Source organism: Gopherus evgoodei, chromosome 6 (assembly GCF_007399415.2).
Source record: "Gopherus evgoodei ecotype Sinaloan lineage chromosome 6, rGopEvg1_v1.p, whole genome shotgun sequence".
Classification (NCBI taxonomy): domain Eukaryota; kingdom Metazoa; phylum Chordata; order Testudines; family Testudinidae; genus Gopherus; species Gopherus evgoodei.
In genome coordinates this window covers 88,662,110-88,677,924 of record NC_044327.1, presented here as the reverse complement: position 1 = coordinate 88,677,924, position 15,815 = coordinate 88,662,110, and the positions used below count along the sequence as shown (strand labels likewise).

At 44.7% G+C, this 15,815-nt stretch overlaps 1 protein-coding gene across 3 annotated transcripts in view; it reads left to right on the top strand.

The window, feature by feature from the left end:
* CERT1 (ceramide transporter 1) overlaps nt 1-15,815 on the top strand; it is a 141,953-nt gene that overhangs the window by 103,537 nt on the left and 22,601 nt on the right. For 2 of the 3 annotated variants that reach the window (XM_030566401.1, XM_030566399.1), the window contains 3 exons: nt 2,818-2,904; nt 14,310-14,402; nt 15,021-15,095. In XM_030566401.1, the coding sequence (XP_030422261.1) occupies nt 2,818-2,904; nt 14,310-14,402; nt 15,021-15,095 (255 nt within the window). The remainder of the gene's footprint in view (nt 1-2,817; nt 2,905-14,309; nt 14,403-15,020; nt 15,096-15,815) is intronic. The other variant, XM_030566400.1, reaches the window with a different exon arrangement.

The window sequence follows — 15,815 nt, the reverse complement described above, 5'->3', positions numbered from 1 at the left end:
TTCTTGCTTAGTATTTTCACAGATTAAATCCTTTCATGACTTAACTTATATCCTTCATTGAAGTGATTTTTTTGTGCAAGTATCAAAACATTAAACCAGGTGATTTTCCTTGTAATTAATATCTGCTTTTATCAATATTTATTAAATACATACTCTGCAACAGGGAAACTTGTAAGAAGGGTTTCAATCCAGACATTTGTAGCAAATGAGGGAAAGGAGATAATAAGATTCATCTGAGTATACTTAGTGAGACGGTCAAACATTTTTCTGTCTGAAAGATTCTACTTGTTATGAGCAACACGTAAGATGATTATAAGATTTTTCTGAGTTTTTGTAAGTTTGCTTCATGCATTTCACAGCACTTTGTGTATAGTTAATTTGGCACTCTCACTCCACCCTCCTATAATCAGTTTTTCCCAATATGGGTCTTTCCTGTTCATATTGTACAACTATTAAGTTGCACGGAATAATATACTATAGTTTCATCCGGTTAGAATTAGTTTTCTTGAGCTGTTCTAAACAGCAGTTTGCCAAATATCTCCAGCCATGTCATGAATTTGTCAGCTGACTGAATCAGAGGAAAGAGAAATTACTTTTAACTTAACAAGCTGCAGCAGATTCCAGCACAACATTGGTTGAACTTTTTGTCTCAAATACTGTTGTTTCTGTATTTATGAGCCATGATGGCTTTTACTATCCAGTAACACCAAATAATGGCGCTCAAAGGGCTTTTATGTTTACAGCATTATTATATGAAACAGTCTTCTGATTTTGTAAACTGGTAACTTTTTGCTTAAATTCAATGAGTTTCTTTCTTCAAGATGGATGGTTGGTCTCCAAATGACCCACCTCTTAATGACTGTATGCATGTCCAAAAATCCTTTGCTAGTTTCCTTCAACTCCTTTGAAGTATCAGGGTGGCTGGCAAGCATTCTGTATACATTTTGGTCTAAGTTTGCCAGAGAGAAAAGTCAGGCTGCAAGTGGCCAATCCATAGAAAAGGGAAAAAAGGGTGGGTGAATGGAGCCATCCTACTCCGTTGAATAGGGCAGAAAGGTAATCCAGTTAATTCCCCTTGAAGGAAAAGCTGGAGAGCAAAAAGCAGCTACAGGCCATCTGCATGTTCAGCAGGCATGATTTTGTGTTTGTGTTCAGTTCACAGTTTTGAATTTATTTCCACTCTTTTCCTGATGTCTTCTGACCCTCCAGTTAGTACCTTGTCCTGTCCCAGAACTCCCTCATTTTGAGGCTGGTTAGCATGATTCCATGATCCTCTCCTATGTGTCCCCCAATCCATCATCTCCTGGGCCATTATCACTGTGTTCCCAGTCTCTTTGCTCCCCTCCCCCCATCTCAGCCCAGCAGCTGGAGTTAAAAGGTGAGGTTGTTTCTCAATATTTATATTTATCAACAGTGCTCTTTATACATGTTTTTTTAAAATACCTCTTTATTTCTTTACACTTCTATCCACTTCCAAAAATAGTGGCTGTCACTTCTTAGCAAGACTTACAAACAAAAATGAATTTTGAATTTCTGACCCAGGCCATTTTAGAAAAATGATTGTGTACAAATAGATTTTAAAAAAAAAATCAGACTGCCCACAAAGACTCTTCACTGGGATGAGAAGTAGCACACACAATATCAAGATGTTCCTGTTACTAAATTAGCTGGAGAAGCCTTGAAAACTTTGATTATAACAGAATTATCTTCAACATTAAAATATGGATTATTATGAAGGGGAAGTGGTTTCTCTATATAAACCACAGAGTCCATTACATGGATTCATGCAAAAACAAGGTAAAGTTGGAGTCTTCATGAACTGCTGTTGAAAAAAATAAACTGCTTTTTATTATGTAATGTTAAAACTGACAAACTAATACAAGAACTTTTAGAGTTGATAGGCCATCTGTTCTTTGAGTAGTCTACGTATAGCAGGGGTCCAAGATTTTACACATCATATTGTATGTGTTTATAATAGGGTGAATTAAGGAAGAATCGACTGGTCTTAAAAGTCCAATGTTACTATCTTGTTTTTTTTTTAATATATGCATTTATTAATAACAACACTTTAAGTGATCAAGCTTAGAGGAACTTTAAGATCAAACTTAAGCTTTATCATGCTGTTCTTTACTTTTGTATTTTTTCTGCATGGACAATGAACATATTTTAGTTTTATTTCAGGCACAAAAGGCTGACAACACAGCTTAATATTTCAGTCCTGGTAATGGAGTGATAATTTAAATTACAGTTTATGCTGGGCTTTGCAAAAGAATTTATGGAAACATTTTTGTCACAAACTTTGTAAAAGAGTTCTCAAATAATAGAGAGAGAGAGAGAGAGAGAGTGTGTGTGTGTGTGTGTGTGTGTGTGTGTGTGTGTGTGTGTGTGTGTGAGAGAGAGATGTAAAACCTAAATTTTAGGCCAAATTTCACTTGATTGTTTTTTAAGTGTGAATTTTCTGGCTTTTGTTGACTTGTGTTACAACTCTTAAATTATAGGTCTTTAAATGCATTGAATGGCGTATTCTCTTATTTTACCAAGTAGTGCTTTATTTTGAATTTTACTCTTAATTTTGTTAAACTCAACTAATGATGAAAAGACTCACTGTTATGAAAAATGGCTTTTGTGTAATAGGTTTATAACTTTATATTTGTTACGTGTTTCATCTGCAATTAGGACTTTTTGACTCTGATAAAGAAATGCAATTTATCAAATTGGCTAACTTTCATTTTTTAAATTGAACTCCGTTTTCTGAAGTGTAGCATTCACGTTTCCTCCATTTTCTTTAACTGTTCGTTTTTCTGTGTTTTGGTTTAGGAGGGTCCTAATAGTCTGATTAATGAAGAGGAATTTTTTGATGCTGTTGAAGCTGCTCTTGACAGACAAGATAAAATAGAAGAACAGGTATTGATAGTACTAAATGTTTTAAGAGGCAATTATATTCCTATCTTTAAAAAATACCATACTTCAATTTAGGATCTTTGTCTTTTATGATCCAAATTTTCTCCTGGGATACATTCACAGAACTCATGTTAACTTTGGTTGGAATTTGCTCACAGGTATGTGCACAGAATTTTGACCGTTAGAATTTGTATAGTAAAATATTTATGTATTTATAGCACCTGGGAGTCCTTTTTATGGACAAGGACCCCATTATGTTGGGCATTGTACAAACAGAACAAAAAGAGTTCAAGTGCTTGCTCATGTCGATTCCATTCTAGGTATGTGTGCACCTACATGTGTGGCTGTCAGAGATTTTTGCCTTAGCAGTACCCATAGGGCTGGCTTGTAGTGCCCTCTAGAGTGCTGCGTTCATTCCGTGGTATATCAGGCACTGTTGACCAGTGCCCTCTGAGTTTCTTCTTACTGTCTGTAGTGGTCAGTCAGAGTGCCTCTCTTGCTTGTCAAGAGCTAGCGATTTCTTCCATTGGACTTCGGGCCTTTGTTTGATTGTAGTTAGTGTTAAGGGGTTGTTAAGAGCATTGTTAGCTTATAGTTAAGGTCCCAGTGGGGATTTTGCCTAAAACAGGGCATGCCCTACCTCCTGGGTTTAAGCCCTGCTCAGTCTGTGACAGGCCTATGCCTGTGAATGACCCCCACAACAGTTGCCTTAAGTGCTTGGGGGAATCACACATCAAGGAGCGTTGCTGGATTTGTAAGAACTTTCAGCCTCGCACTCGGAAGGAGAGGGACATTTGCCTCAGGGCCCTCCTGATGGAGTCCCCTCTCCGCCTGACTTCTGAGCCCTTTGTGCAGGCTGTACCAAGTACTTGGGCTTCCGTGTCAGTGGGCCAGCGCTGAAGAAGAAGGCAAAGAAGTGCTCACCAGCACTGAGCAAGAAGGCCCTAGGATCATCCGGCAGAAGGACCAGGCCTGTCTGCCAGCCTTCTCCAGAGCAACACGAGCATGCCTCTGTGGCTGGGGCTCTTAGTCCACTTAAAGGTCTTTCACTGACTCTGGTGAGCGGTACAGGACCCACCCCCCTGCCTGCACCATCGTCATGCCAGGCACACAGAGGGCACAGTTCTCCACCTGCTCCTATGACTTCTCAGGTGCCACAGGACCATGCTAAGGCTCCCACAGTGGGCAAGCCAGCCGTTTAGACCCCTCCGGGGGTGGGGAAGCACCATAGGTTGCAGGACAAGCAATCCTGTGGCAGGTCTCAGCCACGCCGCCAGTTGCCCAAACTCTCCCTCTGGTCATCGAGACATTATTCCCCAGTGCAGGGTTGGCGCTCCCCATATTATGACAAACTCCATTCGCCCCCTCACTGATCCTCATCTAGACGTCTGTCTCGGTCACTGGCACCAAGGGACCACACCCCCTCATGTTACCACTCTCCCTTACACCCGTTCCCCCCAATGCAGATTTCTCCGGAATAGCCACCCATCACTTACACCTGGTCAATGCTCACCGGTAGCCATGACCAGCAAGCAAATGCAGATGTCATCAGCTCCTCCCTGGTCACCAAAGAGTGGTTCCTCTGGCATGGAGGCCCAGCTCAGCCCATCGTCCTGGTCTCTGCAATGGGTTTGGACACTGGAAACTGCTCTGCCATCCATGGCACCACAGTGACAGCAAGGCCAGTGGCCAACAGAAGGCCATATTGAGGAGCATGGAGCATTCCGGTGATGACGATGCCCCCTTCGCAGCATGTATCAGTGGCCATGCCAGAGCAAAGTTCGATGGCCTCACCGGAACCAGGCCTAGTACTGGAAGCTGGCTCCGAGGTCAGGGTGGAGGATTCAGTGCCCACTTCCAAACCTCCCTCTCCAGTGGCTGCTGAGCCCACAGCACCTCCACCAGTGGCCATGGCTGTCACCTCTTCCCCGGATGAGGCGCTCACGGGACCTTCCAGGGCTCCCCTCCGGATGACTTTAAAAAACACCAAGCCCTTCTCAAGTGGGTGGCCAAGAACTTGAGGCTGGAAGTGCAGGAGATGGTGGAGCAGGAGGACACACTTTTCAATGTCCTGTCGGGTTCCACGCCCACCCAGATTTCCCTACCTGTACACGATCGTGTCCTCTATGGAAGTCCCCATTCTCCATCCCACCCACCTTGAAATGGGCCGAGAAAAAGTACTTTGTGCCAGCCAAAAGTTTTGAGTACTTGTATACCCACCCTTCCCCGAGCTCACTGGTGGTGTCGTCAGCAAACAAGAAGGACAAGCAGGTCCCCACCACTTCTACCCCCAAGAACAAAGAAGCCAAGAAACTTGATTTATTTGTTTAAAAAAATTATTCAATAGCCAGCTTACAATTCCAGGTGGCAAACCATCAAGCCCTTATAGGCCGATATAATTTTGATCTCTGGGACAGCCTCCAAAAGTTCCAGGACTCTCTTCCTCAGGGTCAGGCTCAGGCTCAGGAGTTTGGTATCCTGGTAAAGGAAGGGACTGCAGCAGCCAGATGCTCCCTGTAAATGGCATGGGACGTGGCAGACTCAGCAGTGAGGGTGGTCACATTGGCAGTGGTTATGCAACATGGCTTCTAGCTCCAAACGCAAACCTTTCCCAGGAGATGCTCAATTCAGGACCTCCTCTTTGACGAAGTTGGGCTCTTCTCTGATTAAAAAAAAAAGATGCCAGACTACACAGGTTGAAGGAAGTGAAGGCTACCCTTCACTCGTTGGGCATGCATACCCCGCAGTCTGCCAAAAAGCCATTCTGGCCTCCACCACCATTGAGGCCTTGGCAAACCTGGCAAGAATCTACAAAGAAAAAGGTTACCAGGTTTAGCCCTTGCCACCCTTCCTCCTCTTGCTCGCCAGCCTAGACCTACTAAGCACACGGGAGTGGACAAAAGTGATTGTTTTGAGGATGCGCTCGAGAGCGATACCCCAGTCAGCCAGCCAGATCCTTCCCATCCTTTCCTCAACCATCTTTTTCCCTACCACTTGGCCTGGTCGTGGGTTACCTCAGTCCTAGACATAGTAGCTTGGGACTATACCCTGCAGTTTGTGTATACCCCTCCTTCCCACCCCCCTGCTTCCTCATCTGTCTTCAGGGACCCCTCTCATCAGAAACTCCTGGTTCAGGAGGTGGACAAGTTCCTGCAGTTGGGGGCTGTGGAAGTGGTTCCATGGGACATGGAAGGAAGAGTATTCTACTCCCAATACTTCCTAATCCTGAAGGCCAAAGGAGAGCCTCAGACCGATCCTGGAACTGCATGGCCTCAACAAGTCTCTCAAGGAATTGAAGTTCCGCATGGTCTTTCTGGCCTCCATTTTCCCTCCTTGGATCCAGGGAACTGGTATGCTGCTCTCAACTTAAAGGACACTTACTTCCACGTCTCCATATTCCCATGACACAGACGGTTCCTGTGTTTCACACTGACTGGGCACCACTTCCAGTTCACAGCACTGGCCTTTGGCCTGTCCTCAGCCCTTAGGGTGTTCACAGAATGCATTGCACCAGTAGCAGCTTACCTCAGATGTCGGGGTGGGGTCCAGATCTTTCTGTATCTTGATGACTGGCTCATTAAGAGCGGGTCTCTGGGTCAGGTGCAGAGAAGCTTCAATCTGGTACACTCCACCTGCAATGACCTGGGCCTGTTAATAAACACAGAAAAGTCCACATTAACGCCAGTCCAGCACATAGAGTTTATAAGAGCAGTTCTCGATTCCACACAAGATAGGGCCTTCATTCCAAAAGCATGCTTTCAGGCCATGGTGGATCTCATTGTCCACATGAGGAGACATCCGATCACCATGGCCCACGTTTGCCTGCGGCTGATGGGCCACATGGCAGCGTGCACGTACGTGGTCAGGCACACCCAGCTTCATCTACGACCATGGCTAACAATGGTCTACGTTCCCAGCAGGCACCCCCGGGACCACGTGGTCACAGTGCTGGACCGCATCCTCTCATCCTTGAACTATTGGCTAGACTACAAGTCAGTGCTGCGGGAAGTTCACTTTGTGTCCCCATGACTGTCGAGCACCCAGGGTCACTGGATGCAGCACAACTTAGCTCTTCATATCAGCATCAGGGCAGTGCACCTGGCCTGTCAGGCATTTTTGCCCCACCTAGAAGGCAAGGTTGTACAGGTCCTCATGGACAACATGGCTGTGATGTATTACATCAACATTACATCAGGTCATTGGCCGTGTGTCAGGAAGCGCTCAGCCTCTGGGACCTTTGCATGCAAAATGCCATCCACCTGATGGCCACACAGTCACCTAGAGCCAGGAACATCCTGACAGATCGCCTCAGCAAGGCCTTCCCCTCTCGCCATGAGTGGTCCCTCCATCCGGAGTTGGTCAACCTGATCTTCTAATGGTGGGGGACTCCCCAGATGGGCCTGTTTGCGTCCAGGCAGAACAGGAAGTGCCACGTATTCTGCTCCGGGATCAGGAAGGCATCCAAGAGGGAGCCCTTGTCCCCACTGGGGGATAAGGGCTCCCTGTCAGATGCTTTCCTGATCCCAGAGTCAGGAGCGCTGATTTACGCTCTTCTGGCAGTGCCGCTTATCTACAGAGTCCTGCTAAAGGTGAAGCAAGACAGCATGGGTCATTCTCATTGCTCTGGTGTGGCCTCGCCAGCACTCGTTTAGCATTCTGCTGAGACTTTCGGTGGCCGACCCGCTGCAGTTACCTCTCTGTCTGGATCTATCCCAGAACCATGGCAATCTGCTGCAACTGAACCTGGCATCACTGCACCTGACGATGTGGCTGCTCCGTGGCTGTGCACGGATGAACCAGAGTGCTCCATGGTGGTCCAACAGGTCCTGCTGGGCAGCAGGAAGCCTTCCACCAAGGCTACCTATATGGCCAATTGGAAGCGCTTCGCATGTTGGGCCTTGGACAAGTGCATTCATTCTGAGGAGGCCTCGTTGCAAGACATCCTGGACTATTTGCTGCATCTAAAGCTCCAGGGCTTGTCTTTGTCTTTGGTCAAGGTGCACCTGGTGGCCATTTCTGCATTCCACCCTCCGCTTCAGGGCAGGTCATTCTTCGCCCATACTATGACAGTGTGGTTCCTCAAAGGTCTAGAGTGCCTATACCCAGCGTCCAAGACCTGGTCTCCCCATGCGACCTGAATCTGATGCTGTCTAAGCGTGTTGGCCCTCCTTTTGAACCCCTAGCTTCCTGCTCCTTTCCTAGAAGGTGTCCTTTTTGGTCGCTATGACATCAGCACAGCAAGCGTCCGAGATCAGGGAGCTCGAGTTGGAGCTGCCCTATATGGTCTTCTGCAAGTTGTGCCTGCATCCAGCTTTTCTGCCCAAGGTTGTTCCCCAGTTCCACACGGGCCAGGATATTTACTTACCAGTCCTCTGTCCGAAGCCTTGCATCAGATGAGGAGTGCAGGTTGCATATGCTGGACATCAGATGGATGTTGACCCTCTACATCAATAGAACGTGGTCATTCTGTAAGTCAACGCAGTTTTTTGTTTGCTGTCACAGACAGGATGAAGGGCTGCCCTGTGTCAGCCCAGAGAATTTCGTCTTGGATCACGGCATGCATCCGCTATTGCTACGGGCTGGGGAGAGTGTCCCTGCCAGTGACTCTGATAGCTCATTCCACTAGAGTGCAGGCATCTTCATCGGCCTTCCTGGCACAGGTGCTGATCTAAGAAATCTGTCGGGCCGCTACCTGGTTGTCCGTCCATACGTTCACATCACACTATGCACTGACTCAGCAGATGCAAGACGACACTGGCTTTGGCAGAGCTGTACTACACACTGCCTAACGGTGAACTCCAAGCCACATCTACTGATACTGCGTGTGAGTCATCTAGAATGGAATCGACGTGAGCAAGCACTCAAAGAACTAAAAACTGCCACCTACCTTTTGTAACTGTTCTTTGAGATGTGTTACTCATGTCCATTCCATTACCCTGCCTCCTGCCCCTCTTTCGGAGTTGTCAGAAAGAAGGAACTAAGAGGGCTTGGGATGGCAGCGCCTGATATACCGCGGCATGAGCTACAGCAGGCACTGTGGGTACTGCTAAAGCAAAAATCTCCGGCCACGCACATGGGCATGTGTACACCTAGAATGGCATGGACATGAGCAACACATCTTGAAGAACAACAGTTACGAAAGGTAGGGTAACCGTTTTTTCTAGACAAAAAGAAATCTGAGGTTCAACAAGGACAAGTGCAGAGTCCTGCACTTTGGATGGAAGAATCCTGTGCACAGCTACAGGCTGGGGACCAACTGGCCAAGTGGCAGTTTTCCAGAAAAGGAACTGGGGATTACAGTGGACGAGAAGCTGGATATAAGTTAAGAATGTGCCCTTGTTGCCAAAAAGGCTAATGGCATATTGGGCTGCATTACTAGGAGTATTGCCAGCAAATTGAGGGAAGTGATTATTCCCCTCTATTTGGCACTGATGAAGCTACATCTGAAGTACTGAGTGTTGGACCCCCCCACTACAGAAAGTATGTGGACAGATTGGAAAGAGCCTAGCAGAAGGCAATGAAAATGGTCAGGGGGCTGGGGCAGATGACTTATGAAGAGAGGCTGAGGGAACTGGGCTTAGTTAGTCTGCAGAAGAGAAGAGTGAGGGGATTTGATAGCAGCCTTCAACTACTTGAAGAGCGGTTCCAAAGAGAATAAAGCTAGGCTGTTCTCAGTGGTGGCAGATGACAGAACAAGGACCAATGGTCTCAAGTTGCCATTGGGAGGTCTAGGTTGTATATTAGGAAAACTTATTTCACTAGGAGAGTAGTGAAGCCCTGGAATGGGTTACCTGGAAGGGGTGTGTGTGAAACCAACCCTAATCTTCTATGATCTCAAAGAACAACAGTTACAAAAGGTAGGTAACCATTTTTTCCTACTCCAAAGAGTCTGCAATCTAAGTAGTAACTTGCTAATTCTTTGAATAGTGTCCCTTTTGGTGCTCCACTTCAGGCGCACGTGAAGATTGAATGATTTCTAGCTAGCAGTGTCCATTCAGTTCACACATGCACCCTGTGCCTCCTTGTGGCAGACACCGAGGCTGTCTTGGGGTATGTGAGCGAACTTCCTGCAGTTGCTTCTCTCCCACCGCGGCCTGAAACAGAACCCTAGTGTGTCAGCCTAGAGCATCTGTGGACTTCTTTCTTCTCTTTTTCTCTGTTAATTTATAGTTGTAGGTCAGTATTTAGTATAGTTAGTTTTAGATATGTGTGACGGGTTGAATCACAGAACCCCCGTGGGATCTACCACCCCATGTGCCAAGACTACTTCTACCCCTGCCTTCCTTGCCACCTCGGGGCCCCAGCACCCTGTCTTGCTGAGCAAGACACTCCTGTCTGCTCCATCAAAGACCTGGTGTCTGAATTACTTGCTCCAAAGCTGCAGGTTTACCTGAAAGCAGCTCACAAAAGTGTTCCTGTCTTTAACACTGAGATGCCCAACTCCCAATGGGGTCTAAACACAAATAAATCCGTTTTACACTGTGTAAAGCTTATACAGGGTAAACTCATAAATTGTTCGCCCTCTATAACACTGATAGAGAGGTGTGCCCAGTTGTTTTCTCCCCCAGGTATTAATACATACTCTGAGTTAATTAATAAGTAAAAAGTGATTTTATTAAATACAGAAAGTAGGATTTAAGTGGTTCCAAGTAGACAGAACAAAGTAAGTCACCAAGCAAAATAAAATAAAATGGCAAATCTATGTCTAATCAAACTGAATACAGATAATCTCACCCTCAGAGATGCATCAGCAAGTTTTTTCCTCAAACTGGACACCTTCCAGGCCTGGGCACAATTCTTTCCCCTGGTACAGCTCTTGTTCCAGATCAGGTGGTAGGTAGGAGATTCTTCATCCTGTGGACACAGTCACTCCCATTTATGGATTTTTGGGGAAGTGGAGCCAGCAGGTAGAGGGTTTTGTCTCTTCGACTCCATTACAGCCAGTTCATGTTTCTGGGCCTGCATAGCTCTCTTGTGGGCAGTTTCCTCTGCCTCCATAGCTCTCTTGTGAGTAGTTTCTTCCCCGGCTTTTTCTGCCTCCATAGCTTTCTTGTGGGTTTATACAGGGTAAAACGGATTTATTTGGGTTTATTAGGTGACCTCCCTACTGGTCATAGGCTTTTCTCCAAGACCACAAATGACTCCCTGCATGTTTTGAAGGACTCCATGGCAACTCTACCTTTCTTAGGCATTTACACACCAACTAGCAAGATTCTTTTTAGTAGGTCAGGCTGTCCGGAGGTCATGCCCTGCTCAGTTCTTAGAATACCATAGACCTGTGGAACTCCTCAGAAAGAGAGAGAGGTTGCAGGGCAAGAGGGCTATTCAGCGGCCCTCCACAATCACCCAGGTGTCAATTTTGATGGACTGGTCAAGAAGTGAAATTCTCCCCTCCCCCTTTGCACTCCTCCCTCCCCCCCCCCGAATTTACAATTGCACCCTTTAGCCCACCTCCCTTTTGGACCATGTTGTCCATTTCCACCCAGCTTGGGAGCAGATCACCATGGAGCAGATCACCATGGATCAGTGGGTCTTGGAGGTCATAACATCAGGCTATACCATCCAGTTTGTGTCTCTCTCTCTTCCACCCCCATTCTCCTTTCCTCTTCAGGGACCCCTCTCATGAGCTTCTTCTAAGGCAAGAGGTGGACTCTCTCCTCCAACTAGGAGCAACAGAACCAATCCCTTCCCTTAACAGGGTCAGGGAGTTCTACTCAAAATACTTTCTAGTGCCACTGGAGGATGTAGGTTGGAGGCCAATCTTAGATCTGAGACAGTTAGAACAGTTGAACAAATTGTTGATGCGTCAAAAGTTGAGGATGGTGACTCTAGCAACTATAATTGCCCACCTTAACACCCTCTCAGTCCAGGGCAGATGTCAGGGCGGATGTCAGTTTTGACATCAACTTGTTGAAGCTCAGAGCAGTCAGGAATTCTTGTTTCCATTTCCTGTCCCTCATCGGGGCGAAGCGATCAGGGTCATGATGGACAATATGTCCTTCATGTTTTACATCAACAAGCGGGAAGGAACAATATCCTCCTTGTGCACTAAAGCTATAAAGCTCTGGAACTGGTGCATAGCCCACCATATCCATATTTCAATGATGCACCTCACAGGCATCCAGAACACCACAGCCAATGCTCTCAGCAGATACTTTTCCCATAACTATGAGTTCTAGCTGGACACTCAGGTTCTCCATGGCTTATTCTAGAGATGAGACTGACAGAGATCAATCTTTTCACCACCTCCAAGGAAGTGTCCTCTTTTCTGTTCAAGGCAGGTCTGGGTCACCACTCACTGGAGGATGCCTTCCTTCTCCTGTAGAGGAAGAGCCTGTTCTGTGCCTTTCCCTCAGTGCCCATAATTCTAAGGGTATTGAACAAGATCAGGCAGGACAAGGCCATAGTCATCCTTCCTGGCCGAGACAAGCTTGTTACCCTTAACTGCTTGTGTCCAACCATCAATCAAGCTCCCAAACATTCCACATCTCCTGCCTCAGAATGCTGGTCACGTGCTTCCCCCCAGTCTAGTAGTTCCAGGGCATGTTTCCTGGATGGTTCTCACAAATACAGGTTTCCAGCTCTATGGAGATACAGCAGGTGCTGTTAAAGAGTAGAAAAACAGCATGCCGCACTACTTACCTGCAAATATGGAAGTGATTCATCCGTTGGGACAGTTGTTAATACCTCTGGCTGGAATCCATTCATGTTTCCCTCATCCTCGATTACCTGCTGGATCTGAAGACACCCATCTTATCGATCATTTTGGTCAAGAAGCACCTGCCCACCATATCAGCCTTTCATCTTCCTGTCCAGGGACTTTCCATTTTTGCTTCCTGGATATAATCCAGATTTATTAAGGGTCTGAGTAATTTCTTCTCCCACATTAGACACCTCACCCCATCTTGAGACCTCAACGTGTTTCTCAACCATCTCACAAGACATCCATTTGTACCAATGGCAACCTGCTCCCTACTTCATGCCTTAGTTGCATCATGTCGGCCCGTAAGGTCAGGGAGAGTGGAGCCTTCATGGCCGATTACCCCCTTTACCTTTTTTTTTTAAATAGTCTTTTTACATTTGCATCCTAAGTTCCTACCAAAGGTTTCAATCAGATTTTCATCTTAACCAATCTATCCATCTACCAGTATATTTTCTGAAACCTCATAGTTCTCAACCAGTATCTTGTTTTCATATTCTGGACATTAGAAAGGCCTGAGTCTTCTACCTGGGTAGGACTAAGCAGTTTAGGAGAGTGCCTAGACTCTCTACATCCTTTGCAGATAGATCTGAGGGGGGGGCTCCTATTTCTGCTCAGACTTTTGAAATGGATATCGGGCTCTATCTCTGTCTGTTGTGAGTCTGCAGGTGCTCAGCCCCCTCAGGGATTAGAACACATTCATCCAGATTGCGGGCAACATTTGCTACATTTCTGAAGAACGTTCCATTATCTGAGACACACAGAGCCACTACTTGGATTTCAGACCATATGTTTTTAAAGTTGTAAACCCTGCTTCATAACATCAGATCTGATGTGACACTTGGCTCTGCAGTACAGTCTTCAGTTCTGGATCCTGTTCTGAAACTCTTCTCCGTCTAGGAATAGTGCTCAGAAGTCACCTGAAGTGGCGCACCCACAGGCACACTACTCAGAGGAGGAGGAACTGTCTGTCCCTACAGGTGCTTCACTATCTGCTGTCATTCCCTTCTACTTCAGTTGTTCCCTAGAGGATGACTGAATAGAAAAGGACCTGAGGGCAATCTGTCCACACACCTTTATATAGCCTCAGTGTTTGCCACAAGGAGATAGTGTATGTGTGAGTCGAATAGACACTGCTAGCTAGAAATCTCCTATTGAAGGCTCAAGAGGTGCATGTGCACCTGAAATGCAGCACACATACTGGGACACATCTCGAAGAACTACAGTTAGTGCATAGGGTAAGCAACACTTCCTTTTATACAACATTTTATTCCTTTTAATTTTTTATTTTTAAAACTAAAATTAATTTGAGAAATTTGGGCACAGTGGAAACAGAAGTCCATTATCCACAGAACATGACAGCATAAATAGTGTTAATAACATGGGTCAATTTGTCTCCCCTATTATCCTTTAAAGCAATTCTTAATAGACACAAGTAATTAAAAAATCATAAATAAAACTCACCTTTAGTGTACTTACGTGAATAACCTACACAAATAAGTATATCCAATACACGATAAATATTTCTTAAATCTAATTGTTGTTGCCACCTGAGATGTCTGTTACCATTTGTGGTCTATGAAACAGTGAAGAGAGACCATTTACTTGCTCCCTCCTCTTATATAGGTCCTGTCAGTTCTACTGCCACCTACTAAATACTCCACCAAACAGCTGTTAAGTGCAAATAAATTTAACCTGTTTCTCTTAGTCGCAGAGCGAAAAGGTCAGATCACACTGGCCAACATCATTACCTTCTGGTGAGGGATACTCTGCTGTGGGGACTCACAGATTCGTCCAAAAGGTGAGATGTTTCCCAGGATCTTTTCAGAGAGTACTTATTGTAAATAAAATCACTATTTCTATTTTAACTGATACATTAGTCATACGGATTAGTGAGATCTAATTTGTAGATGTTACTAGTAACTTTGAACACATCACTCATTAGAATTGACATATCCAGGATCGGAGAAGACTTTTTCCTTGAAAAAAATCTTTTATTTTGAGTGTCTGCTTTAGAATATTCTTGATATGTAGCAAGCTTGTCATATTTTATGAGATTAAGAAAAAATCATGCCAGAAACTTAATATTCTTTAAATATGCTTTTTCTTAAATATAAAATCATTAAACTAGTTAAAAGAAAAAAAGCTGCTTTTTTTTATCATGGTTGATTTTGACCTTTTTCAATGTTACTGGAAACACTACTTCTCCCCTCTTCTTCTACCCCCCCCCCTCCCCGGGCCATGTTGGGAGTATAATATATAATAGTTGCATGAAATTAGCTTTTACTGCTGTGCTTGCTGCTTATGGTGCTTTTGTTTTCCTTTTCTTCATTATTTTGTGCTTGGAAGTTGGTACTGAAAGCTCTGTTGTGCCTTTTTGTTCTGATTACTTGATTTTTTCTTTGTCTGTCTCTGGTAGCCCTATAGTCGCTCTTCCTCCATGTCTTCCATTGATCTAGTCAATGCCTCTGATGTTCACAGATTCAGCACCCAGGTATCGTAAGAATATATAGAGTGGCTTTGTATATCTTTTTGCTGTATTTCATCTTCTCTCTAACTTGGGTTCCCGTTTTTCCATAAATCACTTGTGCTTTTTTTAGATGAGTACAGATAGACACATACCAAGGAATTCTATATTCCTGTTACTGAAAGATTGTCTTTTTACATTATGCATGCATCCATATCACTCTTGCAAGGTCCTAAATCTGGGAGATAAGGAGGATTAATGTCTACAGAAAAAATAAAAATGTGTGTAACTTCAAGATCCCACATTTCTGATGTAATACTTTAAAATAATAAAAGTGAAATAACACCTGGTCTGTGTGGGATGGAGATAAATTTGACTTTAAAATGAATGTAAATCATTTATTCTAAAAAGTGTTAAATTTCCCAGTCTTTTTCACATATTTAGTTCATATTTCTGTTACAATTACCATTAAACTAAATCTTTCTACATTCCAACAGCACTGTTTGCACCTCTGAGACTTTTCTATTTGTATTTCGGCACTAAAAGCTTATTCTAGACTTTATTGGGCATACACAGTTTGAGTTTAGAAACTTTAAAAAAATATATATTCTATTATACCTATTTGTGGCAAATTCAATACTAAAACTAAATATACTTGTAGATCTGCATAAGCAAGCCAAACATTTTAATGACCTCCTGGAAGTGTTCAACGGACAAGCTATTCAAAGAAGCAGCGGAAAAAGCAGT